This window comes from Symphalangus syndactylus, chromosome 2 (genome assembly GCF_028878055.3).
Source record: "Symphalangus syndactylus isolate Jambi chromosome 2, NHGRI_mSymSyn1-v2.1_pri, whole genome shotgun sequence".
Taxonomy (NCBI): Eukaryota; Metazoa; Chordata; class Mammalia; order Primates; family Hylobatidae; genus Symphalangus; species Symphalangus syndactylus.
Window position 1 is genome coordinate 34,854,590 of NC_072424.2, and position 27,113 is coordinate 34,881,702.

The 27,113-nt window shown below is 52.5% G+C and overlaps 1 protein-coding gene across 3 annotated transcripts in view; it reads left to right on the forward strand.

The window, feature by feature from the left end:
* The window catches only part of SH3PXD2A (SH3 and PX domains 2A), a 258,622-nt gene that overhangs the window by 122,221 nt on the left and 109,288 nt on the right, over positions 1-27,113 (forward strand). For all 3 annotated transcript variants that reach the window (XM_055250078.2, XM_055250094.2, XM_055250086.2), the window contains exon 5: positions 8,579-8,670. In XM_055250078.2, coding sequence (XP_055106053.2) covers positions 8,579-8,670 — 92 coding nt within the window. The remainder of the gene's footprint in view (positions 1-8,578; positions 8,671-27,113) is intronic.

A 27,113-nucleotide genomic window follows, 5' to 3' on the forward strand; every position in this document is an offset into this window, starting at 1 on the left:
AGAGTGACCTTTAATTCTGCTGAACTAAGAAGCTGGGATCTGTGGTCTGATTGTCTGAGAAACCCACTGACCTTGAAGTGGTCTTTAGGGACAAGTCCACGGCCACTGCCACCTAGCTTTGCATTTCACAGCTTGCCTCCAGACAGACCACTCAGTATCACCGCCGACCCCAGCCAGCACAGTGCCGTGTGCAGTCCGCTCCACGGCCAGCCCTTCCCCTGTCTCTACCTGCCCTTGTCTACATACTGCCTAGAGCCTCTGGAGTCTCTACTTACAGTGCCCTGCATAGCCCACCTGCTTGGCTGGTCATCTTCCTTGGACCTGCTAGACAATGTGGGCTCAGAGTCTGGGGTTTGATGGGAATTTAGATGCACCCAAAATTGCGCAGCTGTCTCTGCACACCCGAGCAGCCGGCTCCCTGCAAGGACTCAGACGTGGAAAGTCTGACCGTGCGGTGGACCTCCCCAGACTTCGGGCTCCCTGCCCTTGCTGGCCAGCCAGTCCCACCACCTAATGGCGGTTTCACAGCCCAATCTCATTGTTAATTTTTAACATATAAGCAGCAGATTGGATGGGAATCACGGAAAATTTACCACATGCCGACTGAGTGATCGTTTTATGTGGCACTTGAGGGTCAGGAGTCTATGAAGAGGGGTTCCAAAGGCATTTCTTTAACTTCATAAATTAATTTAAAGGGCAACATGGTAATGCAGTTAATATTTAATGGTCTGGGACCTCAACAAGTTGAAGACTTTCATCAGACTAACAAGAGTAAGCTATACCATAGAGGCTTGGACTCACAATTTTTTAAGTGACTCTATTTACCCCGTTCCTGGGGGTGAAGTACATGTTTGCAGTGTTTGTCCAGGGGATAAAATAAATGTCCTAGGGAGGGGTTCAGAGAGGAGTGTGAGAGTGTTTGAGAATGATCAACTCACCCTTTGACGTGTTAATGACATTTATACAAGTCTCCACTTCCTGGTTGGTACGACTAGAATTTTTTTGCTGCCCAAATAGCTGAGCTTGTTTCTATTATTCATCTATTTATGACACATTTGATTGCAGGGATCAATGGCTTTCTTTGTAGGAGGGAAGAGGGATTGGGTGCGGTCAGACTTAGGGGCAGGAAGTCTGAGCCCAACAAGAGGTCAGCGCTGAAGGGTAAGGATCCCCTGACCCTCCCCTCTGCACCTCCCAGACTCATTCATTTTTATTCCCACTTCCCAGACTTGAAAACTGAGGCTATTGCATGGCAGTGGTTCCTAGTCCCAGGTATTCTCCCTTCCACTGTGGGATTTTCCACCACAGCCAATCATTGGCTCTCCCCTTGGGGAGAGTAACGTTGTTCTTGTGGTCCTTGTTCTGAAAGCAGACCTGGCCCAGGAGAGGCCTTGCCAATTGGGAGTCTTAGGCAGAGGCCAAGGCTGATCTGTTCATGAGGGGCCTCCTGAGTGGCCTGGTTCTCTGGGGGAACCCAGATAGTAGAATCTCACCATCTCCCTGACAGACCCAGGAGAAGGAGTTTCTAGGTTGAGATAAAGCAGATCATGTCCCTTTTCTCCTTAAAGACTTTCAGAGGGCCGGGCACAGTGGCTCATGTCTGTAATCCCAGCACTTTGGGAGGCCAAGCTGGGCATATTGCTTGAGCCCAGGGGTTCAAGACCACCCTGGGCAACATGGTGAAACCCCATCTCTACAAAAAATACAAAACGTAGCCGGGCGTAGTAGTGCATGCCTGTAGTCCCAGCTATTGGTGAGGCTGAGGTGGGAGGGTCACTTGAGCCTGGGAGGCAGAGAGGCTGCAGTGAGCCATGATTGCACCACTGCACTCCAGCCTGGGCAACACAGTGAGACCCTGTTTCAAAAAAAAAAAAAAAAAAAACAGGACTCCTTCAGAGGAGTCCCGCTGACCCGGAGAACAGCTGAGTACCTCAGCCGGGCCCTCTGTGGGCTGGTTCCAAGTGCTGCTGGGGCCTCAGCTCCTACCTCTCTCTTCCAATATCCTGCAGTCTAGTCCAGCAGACACAAGGCCATCCCCAGCTAGCCAGGCCTCTGCCCCTGAGTCTGTGCTGGTCCCCTGTCTGGGTGCACATTCAGTTTCCTCAGTGGGCCCTTCCCTAAGCCTCATGACTCCCCAGGAAAAGCTGATCACTCCTGCCATTCTGCCCCCAGAGGACTGCGCCCACCCCCACTCTGCGCATTTCTCCTCTGCAGGAGGGTAACTTCTGTGTGTCTGTCTTCTCCCAGATTATGAGCTCCTTGAGGGCCACATTTGTCATCTCTGTGTCTTCACTAATAAATAGGAAGCCCAGCCCTAAGGGGGTGTCCAGCCAATGCCTGATGACAAGATGGAAAGATCACAAGTAGACAAAACTTCCTCAGAGAGTGACATATCCCCCAGGCCCTGATGTACTAAGATCCCTTGTGAAATGGCTTAAACTGCTACCAAGAACTAGACACCATTTACATTTCAAGGGGAGTCGCTGCTCAGATCCTTCAAAAAGAAAACCCATGTGTTTTGAATACTCTGATTTCAGAAGTTCAGTGAGACCCCAGCTTTCCAGATGGTGACCTAGGAAGAACAGTCCGGGCAGGTTAGAGGCAGCCCCAGAGGTGGGGCTGGAAGGACACAGGTGGGAGGCCAGAGGAGCAGGATGCCAGCCCCCTTGTGCCACACCTCCAACTCTGCCCAGAGCGGCCGGGCTTTTACCCATAAGATTTCCAGGGATTAGAAACTGATGCTTTAAAAAAATTAAAAAAAAAAAAAAAATCAGTGTGCAGGAAGGAGAAAAAAAAAAAAACGAGAAAAGAAACTGATGCTGCTGAAAAGAGAGAAGCAATTGATCCTGTGTAAACAGTGGGCACCCGTAGTGTTTTGCCAAATGCAGAGCTTTGCTCTTTGTCCTGACGCAGGCATTACCCAGAGTGGTGGGCTCTGTGGAGGATGACCGTTTTAAGGCAGAGGGCCTGAGCACAGTCTGCCGGGGCCCCCTCCTGTGCCACTTGCATGTGCAAAGACCAGACTTGTGCCCACCGTATCTGAGTGGAGGTCTCAGAGACACAATGCAGCCACCCTCTCCCTTGTATACACCTGCACCATTGGCCATGATGACACTTGGTTCTAAGTGGTGGCTCATGTCATGGCCCCCAGAAAATGGTCTTGAGGGGCAGGAGCTGGAGACTGCAGGACAGTTTAGGACTGGAAATGGGGAAACTGGCAGGGCTAGCTGATGACAAAACCTGAATGGCTCTTCAGCACCTCATTACCAGTCCCCCCTGACCCAGGTACCCACTACCCCAGCCACTTCCTGCGTGCCATTTCTGCAGATCTGCTCTCAGCCAGCTCACTGACCCCTGGTTTACAGAATGGCAGGGTTGGAGGGGGACTGAGGCCAGCTCAGCTGACATTCTCCAGGGACCTGCATAGTTCCAGCAGCTCCTCAGGGCAATGCTTCCTGCCACTTGCCCCAGAACCTGAGGGCTAGAAAGTCATGCTCATTTCAGCCCTTCTCCAACCTGAGGCCTTCAGAACCCTCTGAGCTCACCTGAGCTCTATTAAAAAGTCTCAATCAGATTGATTGATAGATCAGACAAATGAATTCACTGGTGATGGTGCTGTTTAGTTAGAGCTGTTAACAGTTACAGCTGGAAGAAACTTCAAAATGTCTCGAACCCGGATTTGCCTCAGCTGTGTTCCACAGGGTGTCACTAGGAATTGTTTGGAAAATCAGCACCACAGTCAAATACCTGTGGGTAAAGCTAGAGGCAGGAGGGAGTGGATCAGGGCACAGGCTCTGGACTCAGCCTGATTCAAAATTTTTCTACTTACGGCTGGATGCCGTGGCTCGTGCCTGTAATCCCAGCACTTTGGGAGGCCAAGGCAGGTGGACCACTTTAGGTCAGGAGTTCAAGACCAGCCTGGCCAACTTGGTGAAACACCATCTCTACTAAAAATACAAAAAATTAGCCTGGCCTGGTGGCACATGCCTGTAAATCCCACCTACTCGGGAGGCTGAGACAGGAGAATCGCTTGCATCCGGGAGGCGGAGGTTGCAGTGAGCTGAGATCACGCCATTGTACTCTAGCCTGGGTGACAGAGTGAGACTTGGTCTCAAAAAAAAAAAAAAAAAAAAAAGCTTTGCTACCTACTAGCTGTGAGGCCTCAGGGAATTATGTAACCTCTCCGTGCTTTAGTTTCTTCTTCTGTAAAACTGAAATCATAGTCATACTGTCCTCTTAGAGTTGATGTGCTGATTAAATGACACAGTCCCACAGGATGTTGTTAGTAGTAGTAAATGCTGGCTTGTACAAAGCTCTACAGGTTTCTTTCCTGCACGACTTCTCAGAGGCTTTGTGATGGTAACAAACATGATGATCCCCAAGGCCAAGATGGGGGGACCCTCAAGGCAGATTTCACATGTGCTCACAGAGCTCATTTCACCTCATCAGGGAGTTCTTCTGTGAGACATACTTCAGGATTCCATTTTATCTTGGAAGAAATGACAACCAGAGAGGTGAAGTGAGTTGCCTAAGGTCACACAGCAAGTATATAACTGCAGAACTGGAACTAGAATTGACTCCTGTCTCCCATTCCGGTGCTCTTTCGAGTGTGCATCACTGCTTTCTCCTAAAGAATGACAATGGCAGCAATGACACTAATGTTATCACGGCTCACAGTTACTGAGTGTACTCTTCACCAGCTACTGTGCTAGGCTTCTCGTGTTCATCTCACTTAACTTCCTAACAGCTAGGTAGGTGCCATGTCGCATCCCAGAGCTCAGAGAGGGCAGGTAATGCATCCAGCCCCACAGAGCCCATAAATGGCAGAGCCAGGACCCAAAGCCACATCTGCCTGCAGTCCTGAGGTCCTGAGGCTCTGAAGCCCTGACTTTACCACCACATGGCATACATCATGAATGTCTCATGGCAGAATTTTAGACCTAAGCTGGGGTTGCTGACCCTGATATGCCCATTATCTGGCCCCCTACCCTGCTCTTCTCAGAACGGCTGGGCTTGGGGGTGCCCTGGCCCTGGCCATCATCACCAGCCCAGGCTGCGGGGACTCACTGCTCAGCACCACCCTCTCCTGCCAAATGATTTTGGCCAGAGCTGAGCTTTGGCAGCAGCTCTGATGGAAGCTGCGCTGGGCTGAGAGCCTCTTGTCAGCCTGAAATCAGGACGAGCCCTCCACGCGGCTCCCCTCAGGGCTCCCTGTTAAATAAAGATGCCACGGTTGTTCCACCAAAAGGCCTCTTTGTCTGAGGCCCTCGTGGCCCACGCGTCCCCTGCCTCCGGAATGTGGGTCTCTGTCGGCATGAAGAGCCCCTCTGTTCCCTGCCAGGGCTGGGTGAGCCATGGCTGGCCAGGGTCTGCGCTTAGGGTGTGTGGCAGCACACTGAGCTGGGAGGGCACCAGCGCTGTGGGCCACTGAAACCCGCCCTCTCCTGCCCTGCGTCCCTCTCTCTCCCTTTCAGGGTGGTCACCCGGCAATGACTGCACAGATCCGGGATCCCTGGTAATGGTTTCCTCCTGCCTTCTGCCCATCCCAACCCCACTGGCGCTCCCTCCTGGGACCCCCTGTCCTCCCTGACTTTCTCTCCCTCCCTCTTACTCCCTGTCTGTCTCTCTTTCCTCAGTTTTTCATTTCCTTTTCCTTCTACCCTTCCCAAGGAGAACACAGCATAGACAGTGTGCGTTAAATGAGAACTTGAACACTGGAGGCATGCTCCACCCATCTGACCTTCACAGCTTGGGGCTGGATTCTGCCCCTTTCCTCACTTATTGCTTCACCCCCAGCAGCCTCAGTGTCCCCATCGTACGTGGAGGCAATGATGTCTACCTCCAGGACAAAATGGGGTGACATATCATTAGATTTGCTCTCTCTCATCCCTGTAAAACCAGGTACAGCCCCATATGCAGCACACACTGCAAAGCCCTCACTGTTTGGTGGATGATTGGAGGATTCAAGGGGCCAAGGGCAGGGCCTGACACATAGCTGCTCATTTAATGTTAATTTTCCTTTTCTGTTTCTTGCCTGTTGATGGAGATGTGTTATGTTAGAGACCCTTGGAGAGCCATGACCCCTGAAAGGAATGACTGGGAGTTATATCATGCTCTCTTATCTGCCATGGTCTGCTCTTATCTCATCTTGCCTGGGTGTGGGTTTGGCATCAAGAAGGGCCCATCTCGATAGGATGCCTGGTGCTAGATGGCACACCTGAATTGTTATCTAACCAGCTCAGAGAATAACTAAACCATCACTTTCCTCTTACTCAATATTATAATTCTATAGATGCAACCTAAGATTATATGTGGGTTTTTTGCCCCACCATCATGTCCCATAGCTACTGGATATTGGGCTTATAGACATGGAAACCTTCGCTACCTTATCCATTTTTCATTCATTCATTTCTTTAAACAAATATTAATCAAATGCCTGCCCTGTCAGGTACTCTACTAAGATCTGGGGACACAGAAATCAACCAAACAGACTAAAATCCCTGCCTGCATGGAACTTGCCTTCCAGTGAGTCTTTCCCACCCTCCATGGGTGCCTGTGGGCAGGCCACGTGTCTCCCTGCACCTCCGTCACCTCACCTGTAGTATGGGGATGGGAATTGTGCCCTCATGAGGACCCTCATGAGGATTTCCTGGAACGACACTCACAGACTCACTGTACTTGGCCCAGGAGCCAGTGGATCCAGGCCTTGCATCTGAAGCTGGTCGTGGTGCGTGAGGTTTCAGGAGGCAGGGGCATGGGACAGGGTCCTGTCTTATAGACCAGGTCTCATCAGGAGTTTCTCACAAGCCCTGTGTTTGTTGACTCCTCCAGTCCTGGGTTTTCCTCGCTTCTCCTGGCTCTAGCCCTCGGCTCCCTGTCCCCGTCCCTCAGCCCTGCTTTGGTAGTGTTCTCTCCTGTCTGTTTGGACCAGGGGATCCTTCCTTGCCCCAGCATTTCCCCCCATACTAAATTGAGGGGCCCAGAAAGCGGGGCTACACCTGGCCTCACCCTACACCCCCAACCCCTCCATGTCGGACTGGGCCAGGTCAGGGTCCCGCGTGCTGGTGTGCAGCATGAACTCTGACTACCTTCTTTTTATTTTATTTTGTTTTATTTATTTTATTTATTTATTTATTTATTTATTTTGAGACAGAGTCTTGCTCTGTCCCCCAGGCTGGGGTTCAGTGGCACGATCTCGGCTCACTGCAGCCTCTGCCTCCTGGGTTCAAGCGATTCTCCTGCCTCAGCCTCCCGAGTAGCTGGCATTACAGGCGCCCTCCACCACACCCAGCTAATTTTTGTATTTTTAGTAGAGACGGGGTTTCTCCATGTTGGCCAGGCTGGTCTCCAACTCCTGACCTCAAGTGATCTGCCCACCGTGGCCTCCCAAAGTGCTGGGATTACCGGCGTGAGCCACCATGCCTGGCCTAACTCTGACTACCTCCTGACCTAGTGCCTCACTTTCCAGCTGCAGACTCTCCCCGTGCCTGGATGACAAGCTCACAGCTGGCCCACACACTTGCCATGACTACTGTTTCCCATAGAACGCCCACTCCTCCTCTCTGCTTGTCCAAACCCTGCAAACTCCACAAGCCATGCCCCTGCCCACTGTTCTAAGAAACCTTTCCACACTCTTCAGTTTACATTGTTTCTCCAGGCATCCTCAGCTTGGCCTAAAACAAGGCCCTGCTAGTCATGCCCCTGCCCACCTCCTATGGCCCCTCTCCCTTTCTCTGGGCCCTCAGGCCACACTGGCCTTCATTCATCTCCTGGACCAACATGCTTGATCGCCCTACCTCCACCTTGACCAGTTAATTCTTACCCATCCTTCAGAACTTAGCTTTAAAGAGTCCTTCCTGAAACACTGGCTCCCCATCTTCCACATCTTCTTGGGTTGTATCAAACTCCATCATAGCGCTTTGTTGTCCTTGGCAGCAATTATCAACTTGTCATGAAATAATTAATTTTGTAGTCAGTGTTTAGGGAGTGTGAATGCCTGGTGCAGCTGGAGCGTGGCTAGTGGGAGACAAGGCTGGGAGGACGTGACCTTGGACTGTTGGGTTAGGGATCTTGGACTTATTCTGTGTGCAGAAGGAAATTCCCTCAGGGTTCCTGCAGAATGATTAGCTCCTAAGGACCTTAAGACCCAGGGTTCCAGGGTTCAGTGGTCTTTTTTTTTTTTAAGTCGGTTGTTTAGTTGGTTGACTGGCTGGTTGGATGGTTGGTTAGTTGACTGGGTGGTTGATGGGTAGGTTGATTGGATAACTGGTTAGGGTTTTTTTTGTTGCTGTCTTGTTGGTTTGTTGATTAATTGGCTGGTTGGTTAGTTGGTCAGTTAGTTGGCTGGCTAGTTAGTTGAGAGAAATGGATAGAAAGAGGGAGGGAAGGAAGGAAGGTTGGTTGTTTGATTCGTTATTTGATTGGTTGATTCATTGATTAGTTTTCTGGGTGGACAGATGGGTGGCTGGTTGACCATGTCTTCCATGGTCTGTCACTGTTGGTGCAAGGTGACACTGTCTTGCTTCTCCTGTTCCCAAGTTCATCACACCTAATGCCCTTTCTTCCTGTCCTTCCACAGGCACTTGTCCGGCTGCCCCCCCACATCTCACAGTGTGATGAAGTCTTCCGGTTCTTTGAGGCTCGACCTGAGGATGTCAACCCTCCAAAAGAGTAAGTAATAGCTCCGGCCTCTCCTGTGTGCTGGGGAGGCATGGGCTAAAGCAGTGGCCAGCCCGGGGAGGCTGAGGCTGTGGGAACACAAGCAGAAGGAGAGCTAGCCGGGCTAAAGAACAGTGGTCCAAAGGAATGGGGGACATTATTCCCCAGGTTCCTAGTGCCAGAGCCACTCTTCATTTTCCTTTACCCCAGGGCTGCAAGCGAGAGTGTCTCTGCATTTGTGGAGCAGATTTTCCTACAAACTCTTTCTGGCTCACAGGGTTGTTACAAGCAGCAGATGAGATAACAGAAAATATAATGGTCATGTCATTGAGACCACTCAGGGCTAGCACAGTCCTTGCTCTTCGCAGTTATGGCTACAGAGGTCCCAGCGTGCACTGCCCAGGCTGAAAACTCACCTGCCAAATAACAGCAGTCCTGGGCTGCTACAACAGATTTTATAATCATCATAAAAAATCATAATGAATTTACCCAGTGTCTTTTAGGTATAGCATTTTATGATAGGCATTACCATATTCAATAGTCCCATTTACAGAGGAGGAAACCCTGGCTCAGTGACGTCAGGTGCTTTTCCCCCAAAGTCATGCAGATGGTTTGATAGGAGACAGGCCAAAACCTGAACCTAAGTGTGTGGTTCCTAGTGGCCCAGTGTTGGCTAATGTTTCCATGTTTGGAGAGAAAACAGGGAACCATGTAGGTCTTTTTTCTCTCTGAAATTGGGATGCTGTGGGCTGGTGGTCAAGATGGCCCACTCAGCCATGCTGGTTTCCCACACACAGGACCCGACTCCATCCAGATGGCCGTGCTCTCTTGCTCAGAGCGTTCTGCCCACCTGCAGTCCTCAGCATAGGTTCTCATTGGAGAGAAAAATCCAGTTCCCACCCAGGAGCTGGTGCGCAGAAGGCAGGGAGGGGTGTTGGGGAAGAGAGAGGGTTGGGGAGAGGACTGAAGGGGATGCTGATGAGTCACCTCACTCCATAGCTATCCCCTGGAAGCTTAAAGTACTGGATGGGTGACAGAGAGGCAGATGGTGCCTACTACAGAGGGAGAGGAGAGAGTAGGACACAGGAACTCTCTGGGCCAGATGGGGAGAGGCAGGGGGAAACTGGTGATGGGGAGGAGAAAGCCTGAAGATGAGGGTGAGCATTGCATGGCTCTGGAGGTGACATTCACACTGCACTTTCTGTGAATGTGCCCATGAGGTTGTAGAATATGTGGCCTGCACACCCATACATGGCAGTCCTGCCTAAAGGGACCCTTCTCTCTTCACGCATGCTAAAAGACTAATAGCCTGAAATGGCCTGGGCATTTTGAGGGAGGAAAAAGCAGCTCCGAGGCCCACCTGGCCTAGCAAAGGCCATCTTCATTGATGGCTGCCTCAGGCAAGAAACAAGCACTGTGAACCATCAGGAGCTGATCAGTAGCTTGGTTCACAGTGTGAAGCCGTGGAAAGCCACAGGGTATAGGATGCAAGGTCTTGAGTTCACATCCCAGTTCTGCTGCTACTAGCTGTGTAATGTCCAGGCAGATCCCTCGTAACTTCCCCAAGCCTTCCTGTGGTCCCTAGTGGCTCAGTGCTGGCCGAAGTTTCTACATTTAGAGAGAAACGGGGATGAATCTTAAATTCAGCTGATTGAAAAAAAAAAAAAAAAAAAAAAGCTAGGCATAGTGGCTCACACCTGTAATCCTAGCACTTTGAGAGGCCAAGGCAGGTGGATCGTTGAGCCCAAGAGTTCAAGACCAGTCCTGGCAACACAGTGAGACCTTGTCTCTACAAAAAATAAAAATTTAAAATTTAAAATTTCAGAAGAAAGAATAGCGAGAAATAGGGAACCATCTGTAAAAAGGGAATAGTGATTAAGCCCTGTTTTTGCTACCTCCAAGGGTTATCCATGAAACTCAGATGATGAGAGGTAGGAGAGGTTTGCACCAGGGCTTGTATATTCTTTTTTTTTTTTTTTTTTGAGACAAGAGTCTCACCCTGTCACCCAGGCTGGAGTGCAGTGGAGCGATCTCGGTTCACTGCAACTTTTGCCTCCCAGGTTCAAGCAATTCCCTTACCTCAGCCTCCCTAGTAGCTGGGATTACAGGCACATGCCACCACACCTGGGTAATTTTTGTATTTTTAGTAGAGACGGGGTTTCACCATGTTGGCGAGGTTGGTCTCGAACTCCTGAGTTCAAGTGATCCACCCGCCTCAGCCTCCTAAAGTGCTGGGATTATAGGCATAAGCAACCGCACCCGGCCAGGGCTTGTGTATTCTTATCCCCGCATTACAGATTAGAAAACAGGAGCTCACAGCTAGAGCGGGAATTTGAACCCAGAACTTCCAGGTTGCAAGCAGAAGCCCACACTCGTCTGTTTCTCCCGCCTGCTTCGCTGGTTTGGGGACTGTGGTCCTGAAGCTCCTCAGTGTCTCCTTTCTGTCCCTGCCTCTCTGAGCTCCTGCCTCTTCCTTCTTCATCCTTGCCTTGCCTCAGGGCAAGGGAAGGCCCTGAGCCTGGCAGCAGTATCCCTGGGTCCTCACCTGACCCTGCCCGTGCCCAGCTGTGATGTTCTCTCCAAGCCTCTCATTTTCTGTCCTTGCATGGGGAGAGAGGAGATGCTCCTCCCTAGGTGAGTGGCTGTTGGGATTCCCTGTGATTGTGTGCCCCACCACGGGGGAAAAGGATCAGGATCGTTGATGGTGGAGGCAGCAGGTGTATCGCCACAAAAGCAGCTGACCCCGCCTGTAATCCATGCCTCCAAACCTGCTCTTTGCCAGTCAGCTGAATCCATCGGCCTCACTTCATTCATGGCATTAAGTTAGCTTTTTGTCCACCTCTAGGAGGCCCTTGAGGAACAGTGGAAACCAGGCTCAGCGAGACACTTGGCTGTTGGGGAGGCAGCAGGCCATGGCTTTGTGGGGCCAGGCTCTGGGGCCAGGCCCTGCCACTTAATGTCTCTGCATTTCTGTTTCCCTAAAATGAGATAATGCAGAACTCACGAGCTGGTCAAGAGGGTTTACTTAAATAACTCGGCCGGGTGCTACTGGTGCACAGGAAGTGCTCCATACCTGTGTTCGTGGAAGGCTGGGGAACAGAATGGAACGTGTGCACGCTCCACCCTTGCCTGACTTTTGCAGGGAGGGCCTGTGAAGCATTTGGCCGCTCCGTCACCAGGCTAGCAGGGGTTATCTGCCTCTTTCTTGAGGTGGTATTGGCCACATGGGCCAGTTCACCACTGGTCTGGCAAGTTATGGGACTGGGAACATGAATGCCTCCAGCCCCAAGACAGGTCTGAGGCTCAGAAAGTGAGCTCAGCTGTGGCCAGGCAGTTCTGAGGGGCTTCCCCTCCCCTGGCCCGGCCCTGTCTCTGCTCTGCCTCCAAGACCCACCAAGAGAGACCTGTGTTCCCCTGCAGAGTGTGCCTGCCACAAAAGAGCCAGACCTTGTCCGTGACCCTCGGCTGACAGGCTGCCGATGTGTCAACCTAGTGCCTGTACCTCCTCCCGCTTCGGCTGCTTGGACCTTTCCAGGCCACTGTGTGCCTCCCTTTCCTCCAGCCTAGAACATAAACACAGGATCGAGTAACAGCATATTTTGACTCTGGGGCGACTGTGGAGTGGCTTATCAAATTATCAAAGCCTGTGGATTTAATTGGAATTTTGTAGATAACCCCTGGCTTCTTTCAAGTGTGCTGCTGCAGGGTCCATTGAGAATTCATGGGGGCTGGGGTGGGGTACCGTCTTCCCTTTCCATCTTCCAGAGAAGACAAGGTCTGTCACAGCCCAGACTCGGCGGGGGAGGTGGGCAGCAGGCCCAAGTGCCTCGGCTTTGATCCCAGGCCACTCGCTGGCTTCTGCAGGCGGAGAGCCAGGCCCATCTCCGGTTGGCTAGCAGTTGCTCTTCCAGACCACTGGCCCTGCACAGAAAGGATATTCTTCATGGACACTTTTGATGAGCCTGGCACCGAACAGCCATGGTGGTTTTGCCTCCTCACGAGGCACCCCCTAGAAGGTTAATGGGATTTGTGCCCTTATGAAAGAGGCTCCAGCAAGGCCCTTGCCCCTTCCATCATGTGAGGACACAGTATTTGCCCCTTCTGCCATGGGAGGACACAGCTAGAGTGCGCCATCTGTGGGGAATCAGCCTTCACCAGACACCAAATCTGCTGACGCCTTGATCTTGGACTTCCCAGCCTCCAGAACTGTGAGCAAATAAATTTCTGTTGTTAATGAATTACCTAGTGTGGCCGGGCGCAGTGGCTTACGCCTATAATCCCAGCACTTTGGGAGGCCAAGGCAGGCGGATCACCTGAGGTCAGGACTTTGAGATCAGCCTGGCCAACATGGCAAAACCCCATTTCTGCTAAAAATACAAAAATCAGCCAGGCATGGTGGCACATGCCTGTAATCCCAGCTACTCAGGAGGCTAAGACAGGAGAATCGCTTGAACCCAGAAGGCAGAGGTTGCAATGAGCCGAGATCGCGCCACTGCACTCCAGCTGGGTGACAGAGCAACACTCCATCTCAAAAAAAAAAAAAAAAAAAAAGAAAGAAAGAAAAAGAAAAGAAAAGAAAAAGAAATTACCTAGTGTAAGGTACTTTGTTAGTGTAAGGTGCTTTGTTGTAACAGCCTGAACAGACTAAGACACTTGTTGTGTTTATTGTTGGCCCCTCCCACTAGAACACAGGCTCTAGGAGAGTACGAACTTGTCTTTGTTCTGTTCACAGCTGTATCCCCAGCACCCAGAACAGTGCCTGTCCCAGAACAGGGTCTCAGAGGGTCTCTGTTGGATGAATGATTGTTGTCATTCAGTCCTCACTATGGTCTTACATGGTAAGTACGACCGTGACATGATTTTACCAAGGTGCTGAAGGCTCAGGGACATGAAGCAGCTCACCTAAAGTCACCCAACTGGCAGGTGCAGGGCCAAGATCCAAGCCAGGCAGGCTGGCCCCAGACATACGGTTCTAACCGCAGCCCTGACCCAACCTATCACTCAGCTCACACCCACTACGCCTTCCCAACCTCCTCAGCAGCACCCGTTCCCCACCTCCACCCCAGCCAGAGTAGGTGGGTACCGGCTCAGCCCCTTTGATGTTTTCCTTTGAGGATGGTGTGTGTCTTAGTCTGTTCAGGCTGCTGGAACAGAATACCATAGCCTGGGTGGCTTATTAACAACAGAAATAAATTTCTCACAGTTCTTATGAAAGACGCTGGGAAGTCCTAAACCAAGGCACCAGCAGATTCAGTATCTGGTGAGGGCCTTCTTCCTGGTTCATAGTCATCTTTACCCTGGTGGACAGGGAAACAAGCTCTCTGGGTTCTCTTTTATAAGGCACTGATCTCATTCATGAGGCTAATGACCATGGCCTAATCAGCTCCTACTATATCACTTTGGGCGTTAGGATTTAACATATGAATTTAGGTGGGACACAAACATTTGGTCTCTAGCAGTGTGTTCTTGGAAAGCCAGCAATTGAATAGGGGTGTGTGTGTGTGTGTGTGTGTGTGTGTGTGTGTGTGTGTGTGTGTCCTGACTGGGGGGAGGGAGGGGAGCAGAAAGGGAAAGGAGGAGTGTTTGCCTTATTGTATTGGTCACCTCCTCTGTAGTCTACATAATGCTTATTTAAATATTCATTTAAATATTAGGCTGCCCACGAAGGTGATGTTATTATCCCCATTTAGCAGATGGGGAAGCAAAGTTGCTAGCAGTTACCTGGCTTCCCCAGGCCATGCAGCCAAGTGGGGAGGCAGGCCTTGGAGCCTGGGTGCAGTTCTGTTAGGCCCCTCCAGTTCCCCCAGCCCCCAGCCCTTTGTCCTGCAGTCATGAGGGGTCAGTGGGCAGGGGTGGGCAAGAGAAGCTTGGTGTAGTTTCTTGGTCTCTCCTGTGTGAATTTCTGGGGAGCCATGTGACAGCTTGGGATGAGGAGACCCTTGGTCATCAAATCCTGAAGAAGGCAGATAAAGATATGCCCTTGGCCCCATGCAGTGGCTTATGCCTGTAATCCCAGCACTTTGGGAGGTCAAGGCGGGAGGATTGCTTGAGCCCAGGAGTTTGAGACCAGCCTGAGCAACATAGTGAGACCCCCATCTCTACAAAAAAGAGAAAAAAGAAAAAAAATGAGCCAGACATGGTGGCACACGCCTGTGGTCCCCGCTACTCAGGAGGCTGAGGCAGGAGGATTACTTAAGCCCAGAGTTTGAAGTTACAGTGAACTATGATTGCGCCACTACACTCCAGCCTGGGCAACAGGGTCAGACCCTGTATCTTAAAAAAAAAAAAAAAGACACATGGAAGCCACACCAAGAGACACCCTCTGTAGCAGCTGAGATGACCCCACTGTGAGCATGACCTGCCTCCTGGCATAGTGTCCTGAGGCCACTTTACTGACTCAGCTCCCCCTTGCTTTGCTCTGCCTGATCTCCTGAGAATCCCTTGCTTCCACAGGCAAGGCCCCTCACCCCCAGATGCAGTCCTCCCATATGGTGTCAACAAGGGCAAACAGGAGCTAAAGGCAGGCCCAAACTGGCCTGGCAGGACTCACCACGTGGTCAACTGCATGACCCAGAAATGCCTCTTTGTGTTCCACTTTAAATTCTCATCCAATGGAAATAAGGAATCTAAAAGTCTTTGAAACGAACACTAGGAACTCTGTCTGCAGATTCCCAGGAGGATGCAGTTCTGGTGGGAGAAAGATCTGGCCGGAGGGCCCCAGGATCCACCTTTGCATCTCTGCAGCCTCCTGGCCCAGTGGCCATGCCCTCATTCTTTTCTTAGCTTGTCGCCAGCCTCCATGCCCTGCCCCATGGTTCCCTCCACCAGGAGCACCCTCCCCTCCTCCCCACTCGCTCTGGAACTGCATCCTACTCTGTCTCCAGACTCAGCTTGAGCCCCTCCTCCAGAAAGCCCTCCCTAAAGCTGGCAACCTGGCAGCCTTGGGATCTGCTTATGAATCTCTCCCCACCAAGGAACCCACATCTCTGGACCCCCAGGACCTGGCACCTAATGAGTATTGGGTGATTGCCCAACTGTGCCAAAATAAAGCTGGGCCATTTAATAGAGTTATACATTGAACTGCCCACCTCGGGAGCAGAGCCGGGAGGATACTCAACCTCCCCGGAGTCAGAAGGCCAGGGGTCAGAGACCAGCTCTGCCACTTGCCTCAGGCAAGTTGCAAGGCCCTTGTGTGCCTCAGTTTCCTTTATCTGTAGAGTGGGAATCGTTGCTGCCTCCAAAGGCAGTTGTGAGGATGATGCTTTAGCACACATAAAGCGCCAAACAAACCTGGCACAGTGTCAGCACTGCCAAGGCCTGTGTTTGCTGTCCCCATCACGATGGCCCCGGGTGGGAGGGCACGGCAGCAGCAGGCCCCACATCACCTCCCCCCACATACACACACACGTTCTCCACTTCTGGAGATGCAAGGCTGCCTTTGCAGCCTCAGGGCTGAGGTTGCAGCCTCCTTGACCACTGCTGGTGGTCCAAGCCTGTGGGCAGGGTGGGCACACATGCCTTTGGTGAACCCATATCACAGAGGGGAAAACTGAGGCCAGGGCTGAGCTGATCTGCCCCACTCTTGTCATTCACTTAGTATTCTTCTTCTCGGGCCTCCTACCAGCCCACTGGCCTGGGTACACACAGTGGGCCCACACAGTGGGTAGACGGTCACCTCCCACTTCCTGCTCTCAGCCTGGGCTTGTCCCTTTGGCTTGTTTCTTCCTGCTGAAGCCAGCCAGGATCCTGGTTAAATTCTTGACATTGCATGGGAGGAGCAGAGAGCCCTGCTAAACTGGTTTCTGTTCTTCAGCCCAGGGCCACAGAGCCACCCTCTGTTGTACAGTAGAACAATGCCCCAATGTTCCGAGGGACCTGGGGTGAGAGGCGGATGGACTGGGGCCAGGCCAGAACCATCCCTGTCTCAGCCTGCCCATCAGGGGCCCCCAACACTCCCCATGGGGCAGAGTCCACCCCCAGTGTCCCTGCCTCCTGCAGGGAACCCCAGGGCAGGCCAAAGGGGAGGCCATCCTGCGGGAGGCCTGCCCCAGCCAGAGCACAGGTTTGGGAACTGGGCCGGGCTGGTTAAGGTGGCGCAGGGGCTGGCTTAGGACACTGAGGGAGGCTGCCAGGGAAGGAGGGCCAGGGCAGAGGCAGATGCTGCTTGGGGCCTAGGGTGGGAGGAGGTCAGACTCAAGAAAACACACTCTTCTGCATGGCTTTGTCACCCTCCCCTCCCATTTATATTTTGGGGATGGTTGTTTCATCTTGGACTGCATGGTAAAATTGTGGGGGGTCCAGTGATGGGGACAGAAGTTGTTGCTGCCATTCGCCTGGGAGAAGCAGAGCCCAGGAGGACAGACGGACTCTGCCAGCCCTGCCTCGGGGTTCCAGTAGGAAGACGAGGGCCAAGGTGGCGTGTGTGGCAGTGCAGCCAGAATAGCACTGAGAATGTGGGGCGTCTACTCCAGGAGCCCCACATCCCCAATCCCAGTCGAATGCCAGGTCTGGCCTGTTCGGGAAGGCAGGGCGACTGCTCGGCTTATGTCTGGCTGCCAGCCTCTTGAGTTAGAGGCCAGGCTTCCCTGCTCACCAGCAGCATTGCTGTGGGTTGACTGCATGGCCTTCCATTCTCTGTAAGTCACACGGAGTCACTGCTCCGGCACTGGGGAGAATGAATTGGGATGATGTGTGTGGATCACAAACTGGGCACTGAGTCATACACCCTCCTACTCCCTTCCTTTTCCTAGGAGGCAAATGGAAGGTTGTGGACAGAGCACTGGAGCCTCTCCACAGCAGCCTTCCTTCACTCTGCAGGTAGTTATTGAGTGCCAGCTCAATAACTGGGATGGCGTAGGCTAATCACCTCAAGGGTCAAAGCTGAAATTGTGAATTGAGTTAAATTAACTGCAGCGGCAACTGTGGGAACACCCAGCTCTGCTTGTGAGGCTTGAATGGCTCACTTCTCCTCTTCCAATCTGTTTCCCCATCTGTGCAAGGCCCCCGTGGTACACGTGGCAAAATGGTTGTGAGGTTCAAGGGAGCAAACGCATAGAAAATGCCCCTAGTGTACTTAACCCATCACGAAAGCTCAGGAAATGGGATTTTCTGTTTTTCTTCCCTTTCCTCCATCAGCCCAGGCCTGGGTACAGAGCAGCCACCCTGAAAAGGCTGGGGGAATGGAATTGGGTTGGCTGAGCTGAAGGTGAGAGCTGGGAGAAGAGCATCTCACTGTGTCCCTCTCCACTCTAGGAGTCCTGGCCAGGGCTGGTGCTGCCTGTGGAGTGAGGCTGCCCCCACCACCCCGCAAGCTGTTGGAAACTCCAGGGCATCCCATGTCCCTGTCTTTCCTGGAGGATTTGGGTAGAAAGCCCACCCACACATGCCTGGCTGCGTTCTGACACCCATCATCAAGATGGCTCTGTGTGCTCTGTAAAGCACAGCCACCACCCATCTGGCCAGGGACATGGGCCACACTGTCCTTGCAGCCCCCTGACACTGGCTGCTGCACAAATAGCCTCTTTATGTTGATGGGCAGGAGGGCCGGCTGGACCTTGGAGCTGTGGGAGGCTGAGGGAGGGAACAGAATGTTAGATAAATAAACCCTGTCCATCCCCTGCCATGCCCCCTTCAACCTGGGTGGGCAGGTGGCAAGAAAGTGCCCACAGGAAGCTGTGTCCAACCCACTTGAACGGGGCATTGGCCGTGGGGAACAAGGACTTCTGCAGGCTCGGCTGTCATGCTGGGTCGGCGAGCTGGAGGGAAGCAGATTCAAACACCCGCAGTCCAGCCCAGCTCATAGAGCACACGCCTGGGAGGCCCATGTCCAGGGAGAGAAGATGACTCTGTCTTCAGGCCTGGCACAGGATTTTCTGCAGGGTAGGGAGGAAGGTGGCAGGGAAGGGTATCCTGGTGCAGGAATGTGTGGGGGTAGACTGGGTCCCCCATTAATTTCTTGGGCTTGTGCATTCTATGTCCTCTGAAACCTCAAGACCCCCACATGCCCACTCTCTTACCCCCAAGGAAGGCCTACAGAGCCCTTTGGAGCCTCTGGTGGAAGGGGTAAGCCCTGGAAGAGCGCCGAGGCCTGCTTTGCTATTGTGTTGTGTTCAAGGTGGGTCTTGGTTCCCCTGTGATTATCACTACCCTCCATGTTCCTAGTCCCTGGGTAGTTACCCCTCCATGGGGAGTTTAAGGCAGAACTGAACCTAGAACCTGGGTCTTCGGCCACTGAGACCAGCCTTCCTCTGTTGCATCCTCGTGGGAGGCGTGTGTTCATGCAAGCGTTTCTAGATCATCTCGATGGCTGGGCGCGGTGGCTCACACCTGTAATCCCAGCACTTTGGGAGGCCGAGGCAGGCGAATCAAAAGGTCAGGAGTTCGAGATCAGCCTGGCCAACATGGTGAAACCCTGTCTCTACTAAAAATACAAAAAAGTACCCGGGCATAGTGGTGTGCGCCTGTAATCCCAGCTACTCGGGAGGCTGTGGCAGGAGAATTGCTTGAACCCGGGAGACAGAGATTGCAGTGAGCTGAGATCACATTACTGCACTCCAGCCTGGGCCACAGAGCAAGACTCCCTCAAAAAAAAAATATATAGAGATAGATAAAGATCATCTCGATGTGAGGCCTGGGACTTCAGGAGTAGCTCAGTCCCCACTCTCGGGGCCCTGGCGGTCTAAGGGGGAGGATAGCATGGCATGGGCCTGGCTTGCTCCCATAGGAGGCAGCACACCATTATAGGCTCTGGCAAACCCTTGCTCCTCCCCAACCTGCCGTGTGGCCTGGGGATTATTTAAACTCCCAAAACCTCAATGTCCTTGCCTATAAAACAGGGCTTATAACAGCTGCTGATAATGGGGAAGGCAGAAAAAGAACAACTGATTGTAATAGGTGCAGGGCCTTGCGCAGCAACGAACCAGCCTGCTCAGGTGGTCAGGAAGGCCTCCCTGAGGAGGTGGCATTCAGGCTGAGACTAAAGCAAGAGCTCACTACTCAAGGAGAGTGGCAGAGAAGGGCATCCAGGCCAGAGGGAGTCCCTGAGATTGTGTTTCAAGGATTGAAAGAAATTTCATCTTCCGTTGGGAGTAAGCAATTTCTGGCTAGGGCTAGGCCAAGAAGAGATAGGCCTGAGGCAGTCATTAATAATTGCTACACTTCAGCATCAGGTAAATGGGCAGAACCTAGGGGTCTCTGGGCTATCTCCTGACTCTGACATTCTGAGGTCCTAGCAGAACCAGTTGGCTATTGCAGTGGTCCAAGCGTGCAACAGTCAGGATCTAGAGAGGGGCTGGATGGCTGTGGGAATGGGAGATATTCATAGACATAGTCCGAGATGAAAGGGACAAGCATCCAGAGACCTTGTGACTCCTTCCCCTTCACAGGCTCTGTAAGTTGGATCTCAATTGAGGGTGATTGGAGTTTGGGCACGTCTGTAACCTTGGGTCACTTTGAAGCCCTCAGTTCATGAGATACATGTGTATCTGGCTCCACCCCATGGCCACATCGGATACTACCACTCCCAGCATCTGGCTGATGCTGTACTAAAGCCGTGCCGGACCCTTGAGCATGGTTTATCTTGTTTGAGCATCCGTACAATCCCGGGAGGCCCATACTCCTTTCTGCAGATGAGGGACCTTAGGCTGAGACTGGTTGACTTACCTCTCAGCTAGGAAGTGTCAGAGGCTGAACTCATGCCCTTGCCCTTCAGCTCCAAGTCCACACCCCACACGGGGGTGAGCTGAGGATGAAGTGAGAAGCACCTGAGCCTTGGCTGGGGCAACTAGCTCCAAATTTCAGGATGGGACCCTTCATCGGACAGAAGGGCAGAATAACTGCATCAGGACGCCATGGTTGCCATGGTCACCACGGGGGCTGAAGGTAGAGTTGAGGGCATGTGCCACATTTGGGATCTTTTAAGGGGAACCCAGGTTTCCTGCCGGGCCACATCCCTGAAAGGTACAAGGTTTGCTGAGACTGCCAAGTCTGTTCCAGGCCCCCCAGGGCAGCCTCTTGAGACCCTTCCCCCAGCCTCAGGAGCTCCAAGGAGGGGCTTCCTGTCCCAGGAGGGTTCAGGCCTCTGAGGAGGGGTGCTGCCTGACTGGTACAGGCTCCTCTGATGGGACAGACACAGGGAAGCTGGTTCTAGAAGAACTCAGAAAACCAGCCTTCCCGCTCCCAAACCACAGACTGAGCCCTCAGCCCCCCACACCCTCTCTCATGAATGGCCCATTTGGCACGTGGGGAGTCATGAGTCCAGAGGGCACGCAGATGGCTATGTGCAAAACCTCACCCAGGACACGCGGCCCGGAGCCTAGCTCAGTGGTCAGAGCCAGAGCTTCCCCCAGACAGCTTTACTGAGGTATAATTTACATGCTATAATATGTACTTGTTTTAAGTATACAATTAATTCATTGATTACTAATACTTTTACAGTGTGCAACCATCACCACAATCCAATTTTAGAACAGTTCCATCTCCCTTAAAAGATCCCCAGAGGGAGGTTTTGGGGTTATTTTCTTCCCTTTTTTTTTTTTTTTAATTTTGAGACAGGGTTTCTCTCCATTGCCCAGGCTGGAGGCTAGTGGCACAGTCGCGGCTCACTGCAGCCTTGACGTCCCAGGCCACCTCAGCCCCCAAGTAGCTGGGACTGCAGGCACACACCACCATGGCAGGATAATTTTTTTATTTTTATTTTTTGTAGAGATGGGGTCTGGCTCTGTTGCCCCTGCTTGTCGCAAATTCTTGGCTTCAAGCGATCCTCCCGCCTCGGCTTCCCAATGTGCCAGGATTAGAGGTGTGAGCCACCATGCCCGGCCACCAGAGGGACATTTTATATCCTTTCCAAACTCCAGGTTTTGGAGACCTGCTGGTATCCCTTCCCTCTGCTCCTGTGTGAGAGGAGGGCATGCCTGTTCCCAGGGACTGAGTCTCTGCCCCACTTGCTGCTGCTGTGATTTCTGGGCCCTCTGGTAGTTCCAGCTGCTGCGCTGCCCTTGCACAGATTGCTCAGTAGCCTGGGGATGAGGCCTGTTGGGCCCTCCTGGTGCAGCTCTGAGATGGACTAACCACTGAGTTGGCGCCCAGGGTGAAGGGGGAGGGTGTTCATCTCGGTGGGCACGTTCCCTGCCTATTGATTCCAGTGGTCCAGCTGGGTGTTCACGTTGAACTTCTCCCCAACCCCAGGTAGTTAGGTGCCCCAGGTCAGTGGGAAGACCACCTCAAATGCAATGCTTACTTCCCCTCAAACTTCTTAGAAGGCCAGTAGGTGCAGGCAACAGGCCAAGAGGCTGCACCACAATGATGCCCAGCTTTCTACCCAGGGAAATTCCAGGTCTTCTGGCAGCTCAGCTGTTTAGCAGAAAGTGCATGAGGAGCTGATTATCAGCTTGGCTTTTTATAATCATTTTTCCCTCTTGGGATGCTCCTGGGAAGGAAGGTGGCAGAGTTGTTAAGGGAGGTGGCCTTGGACTCACAGGTGTATCTTCAGATCTTGGCTTTGCCCCCCACCAGCTATGTGCCAGGTGGGGCAACCTTTTTTTATTATTATTTTTAGAGACAAGGTCTCTGTCTCTCTCCCAGTCCTGGAGTGCAGTAGCACCATCACAGCTCACTGTAGCTTCAAACTGCTGGGCTCAAGCAATCCTCCTGCCTCAGCCTCGCGAGTAGCTAGGACTACTGGCACATGCCACCGTGCCCCACTATTTTTTTAATTTTTTGTAGACATGGGGTCTTGCTATGTTGTTGAGGCTGGTCTTGAACTCCTGGGCTCAAGCCATCCTCCTGCCTCGGCCTCCCAGGCAATCTTTTAACCCCACCTAAACTCCCCACTTACTCACCACACCTGGGCCTGCCATCCCCACCTCTCATCCCAATACTGGCACGTCTCACTTGTGGCATATACCACAGAAGTAATTAAATCCTTAACATCCGGCTTCCCTGAGAGGCTGCACACACCCTGAGGGCCGGGACATTACCGCCAGGCATCTACCGTATCCCTCGTGCTAGCTGAAGGATGGACACAGTAAATGCAATAAATGGAAAGGATGACTCTCTGTGGGCCTTATGTTCCCCCAGGAGTAAAATAGGGACCATAGAAGTGGCAGCATAGGGTTACTATGAGGTCTAGAAAGCTAATAAGAGCTCAATTACTGTATCTCACCATGTGATGACATTCTTCTAAGCGATTTACATTTTTTTAAATTTTTTTTTTTTTTTGAGATGAGGTCTCACTCCGTCACCCAGGTTGGAGTGCAATGGTGCAATCTCGACTCACTGCAACCTTCGCCTCCCAGGCTCAAGCGATTCTCCTGCCTCAGCCTCCCAACTACAGGTGTACGCCACCATGCCCAGCTAATTTTTTGTATTTTTGGCAAAGGCAGGGTTTTGCTATGTTGCCCAGGCTGGTCTCAAACTCCTGAGCTCAGGTGATCCACCCACCTTGGCCTCCCAAAGTGCTGGGATTACAGGTGTGAGCTACTGTGCCCAGAGGACTTTTTTTTTTTTTTTTTTTTTTCTGAGATGGAGTCTTGGTCTCTTACCTAGGCTGGAGTGCAGTGGCATGATCTCAGCTCACTGCAACCTCCACCTCCCGGGTTCAAGTGACTCTCCTGCCTCAGCCTCCCAAGTAGCTGGGATTACAGGTGTCCACCCCCACCCCCATATTTTTACTAAAGACAAGGTTTTGCCATGTTGGCCATGCTGGTCTCGAACTCCTGACCTCAGGTGATCCACCCACCTTGGCTTCCCAAAGTGCTGGGATTATAGGCATGAGCCACCTCCCCTGGACAGCCTACATGTTTTAATTCTCTAATTTTTGCATCCATCCTATGAAGTGGGAATAGTTATTTCCCCCTAGTTTGCAGATTAAGCCACTGAAGCATAGAGAGGTCATGTGACTTGCAACGCCAATAACTGGCAAATATGGGCTAGAACCTCTTATCTATCCTACCCCTCAATGAAGCTTGGCAAGGGCTTAGCATGCTGCCCAGCACGCAGTCTTAATGAATGGTACCAGTTGTTACTATTGTTGTTGCCGAAGGGGCTGTGCCAGAGGCTGGCTCGTTAGCACCCACAAAACACGACTCATCTTGCAGCTACGTGGGTTTGCAGTTTCTGGAGTCATTGGAGCAGCCTCTCCTTCCATCCTTGCTGTGTCCCAGTGAGAGGCAAGGTGGGAGGGTTTGCCCCTAGTCCCAGCCTTTGGAGCTCAGTTCCCCAGACATCATCCAGCCCAGCCTTTGCAGGTTGTGCAGTCCAGAGAAGCGAAATGGTTGCCTGAGGTCAGAGAAACTGGATTAGCACCAGGTTTTTTGGCTCGAAGTCCAGTGGTCTTTCTGGCTCTCAGAACTTTCCCAGCCTATTTCAAGAGCAACCCCAGGCTTGGAGCATCCCTGGTGTGGTGCATGGGAGGGTGCCTGGAGGCCTGAGTTGAGCCCTTGAGAAGATTCCAGTAGGAGCCTGGCTGATGGACAGGGAGAAGAGACTGGCTCCTCTGAATGGCTCAGAGGCAGGAGCTTGGCTGTGGCCAGGTCTGATTTAATTTGGCAGAGGCAGGCTGCAGATCAGACCAGGCTGTGCCTGCAAGCCAGGGAATTGAAGATTAATTGCCGGGGGCACCTCTTCCTGGCCCCCACCCCAAGCAGGAGAGGGCACCCATGAGCCTGTCACCTGGTCTGAGACCCCTGGAGAACTGCAGTGCTGCCTCGGGAGCCAGTGGATGGGGGACATGCATTATCCCCATGCTGGCCTCCTCATGTGCTGGGCACTGTGCTAGGTCCTGGCAGCCACGAGGATCTTAATAGGCACAAGCAGGGGACACTTTGTGCTTCCCAAGACAGGAAATAATGCAAGGAAATTCAGGCATCTTGGTTTGGAATTTCCCAGAAGCAGATCTGAGGCTGAGGATTGCGGCTTAAGCAGTTTGGAGGTGACACTAGAAGGCATCAGTAAGGTGACACAGGGCAGGGAAGACAAGGCTGCCGAGCGCGGTGTCAACGAGGTTCATCTCGCAGAGACTGGCACCTGGCTGCAGGCCGTTCCCTGGGGGCAGGGGTGTTGGGGCATTCATGCACCCCTTTCCCCTCCCTCCAGGCCATCCCCATACATAGCCGGAGGGAGCTTTCCAAAAAGCCTGTGTTTCCTACTGTGCTTAGGGTGACTGCCTGGGGTTTCCTGGTGCCCTTCTCCTGGGGAGGTCTGGGCTCCAACGTGTCACTGAGGGAGCCACTGGTCGGTGCTGCAGGAACCAGAGGAAAGAGCCTGGCAGCCGCAGGGAAGGTCAGGAAATCCCTACCACCCCCCACCCCAGCTTGGGGGCCCAAGCTGAGGCCCTTTGTCACTAGCTGAGTTTCTGTAACAAGAGTGTGGAGACGGGACTGTGATTCACTCAAGGCCTGAGGTCGGCGCCGGCAAAGGTTATCAGGAAGGCCTGCGTGGACAAGGCCAGGCTCATGTGTCCCTCGTCCCAGAAGAGCCAGATCAGGGTACCAGAGACAGTCATTGAGCTTGAGGAGGCCAGGCAGGTCCCACGCAGGTGCTCAAGCCAGGAGCGCAGGAGGACACTGGAAAGGGAGAGAGACTGTGGGGGCTGTGGGTGTGCAGGGAAGGCTGCCGGGGAGCTGGCCTCCAAGTGGACTTGGGTGCTGAGGGAGAGTTTGGAGGCAAAAGGAGAGGGAGAGAGCCTGGTCCAGGGTGACCTTGAGTGCAGGCTTGGAGATTTCCCAGCAGAGGAGGGCAGGAGGGTAGGAAGGTAGAGAGAGACACACACAAAAGCTCACGATGGTTAGGAGTCAGCTGGCACTGGAGTCAAATCCCAGCTCTGCCACTGGGCTAGTGACTTAACTGACTATGCCTCAGCTTCCTCTTCTGGGACATGGGAGTAATGATAGCATCTTCTTCTTGGTGGGTGGCTACGAGGATTAACTGAAATAATGTACATGAAGTACAGTGAGCAGCTGGGCCGGGTGGTTCACGCCTGTAATTCCAGCACTTTGGGAGGCTGAGGCAGGAGAATTGCTTGAGGCCAGGAGTTCAAGGTGAGCCTAGGGAACATAGCAAGACCCTGCCTCTAAAAAAATGTTTTTTAATTTAAAAAAATTGAAATATAGCCTGGTGCAGTGGCTCACACCCGTAATCCCAGCACCTTGGGAGGCTGAGGCAGGCGGATCACGAGGTTAGGAGTTCGAGACCAGCCTGCCCAACACAGTGAAACCCCTGTCTCTACTAAAAATACAAAAATTAGCTGGGCGTGGTTGGCGGGCATCTGTAATCCCAACTACTCTGAGGCTGAGACAGGAGAATCACTTGAACCTGGAGGCGGAGGTTGCAATGAGCCAAGATCGCACCTCTGCACTCCAGCCTGGGCAACAGAACTAGACTCCATCTCAAAAAAAAAAAAAATTGAAATATACAGTGCCATGGCTAGCACATAGTAAGCACCCAGGGAGTATCACTTCCTAAGTATGAGACTCTGTTCTCAGACTTTAGCCCTGTCAGTGAGCGGGGTGAAGGAGGCCATAGACACTGTAGTCCAACTGCTGGAGGAGAGAAACACACGTGAGGCGATAGTGCAGGACATTAGCAAGAGCATGCGGGCTCCACTGTGATGCTAGGGTGGTTTCCATGACAACCCAAGGTGATATCACAGAGGATGGAGCACAGGAGGCCGCAGGCTGCTGCCAAGTCCGTCCTCATAAATAGGCAGGAAATGTACCATCTGCACTTGCTGACCCATCTATGACAGTCAGGGATGACCTCCTGGAGGAAGTGGCACTTCCACTGAGCTCTGCTCAGGGGGAAAGGAGGGGACAGCAGAGATGCAGGGTCTGCCTATCCTGCCAGGCAGGGATTGAGGTGGAGGATGCTCAGGATGGTGTTAGCAGCGTCTGACCAGCCTCTTGAGACCGTCCGGCAGCCCTGATCTTGGTTACTGGTTGTCAGGGAATTTGTGCATTTATTCAGGAAACATGATTATAACCAGCCCTGTGCTGGGCCTGGCGAGACACACACAGTTTCTGCTCTCAGGGAGCCTCCTGTTGAGGGGAAGAAATAGACAACAAACAAGGCAATGACAAAAATATAAAGGGAATGGTGGGAGCTACACAGGAAAATAACCGAGTGCTGTGCTAGAACAAGGTTCCGGGGGGTGCCAGAAACTGCATTAGGCTGGGAGCTGGGGCCCAGGACAGCACTGGTCCGGCATCACTGCCCCCAGAACTTAAAAACCCTCTGCTGAGAGGAGGCTGTAAAACCAGCCCTGGTGAAGCCAGGCCATCCTCAGGCTGCAGTCCAGCCACTGACCCACTGAGCAGCCACACCAGCGGCAGAACCACCAGGAGGCAGCCCAGGAAGCTTGACAGCTGCAGGCGCTCTAGAGGGGATGCTCCATCACCATCGGAAACCACAGTGCATCTCTTGAGCATGTGGTCATGGATGCTGTGACACTGTGACCCACT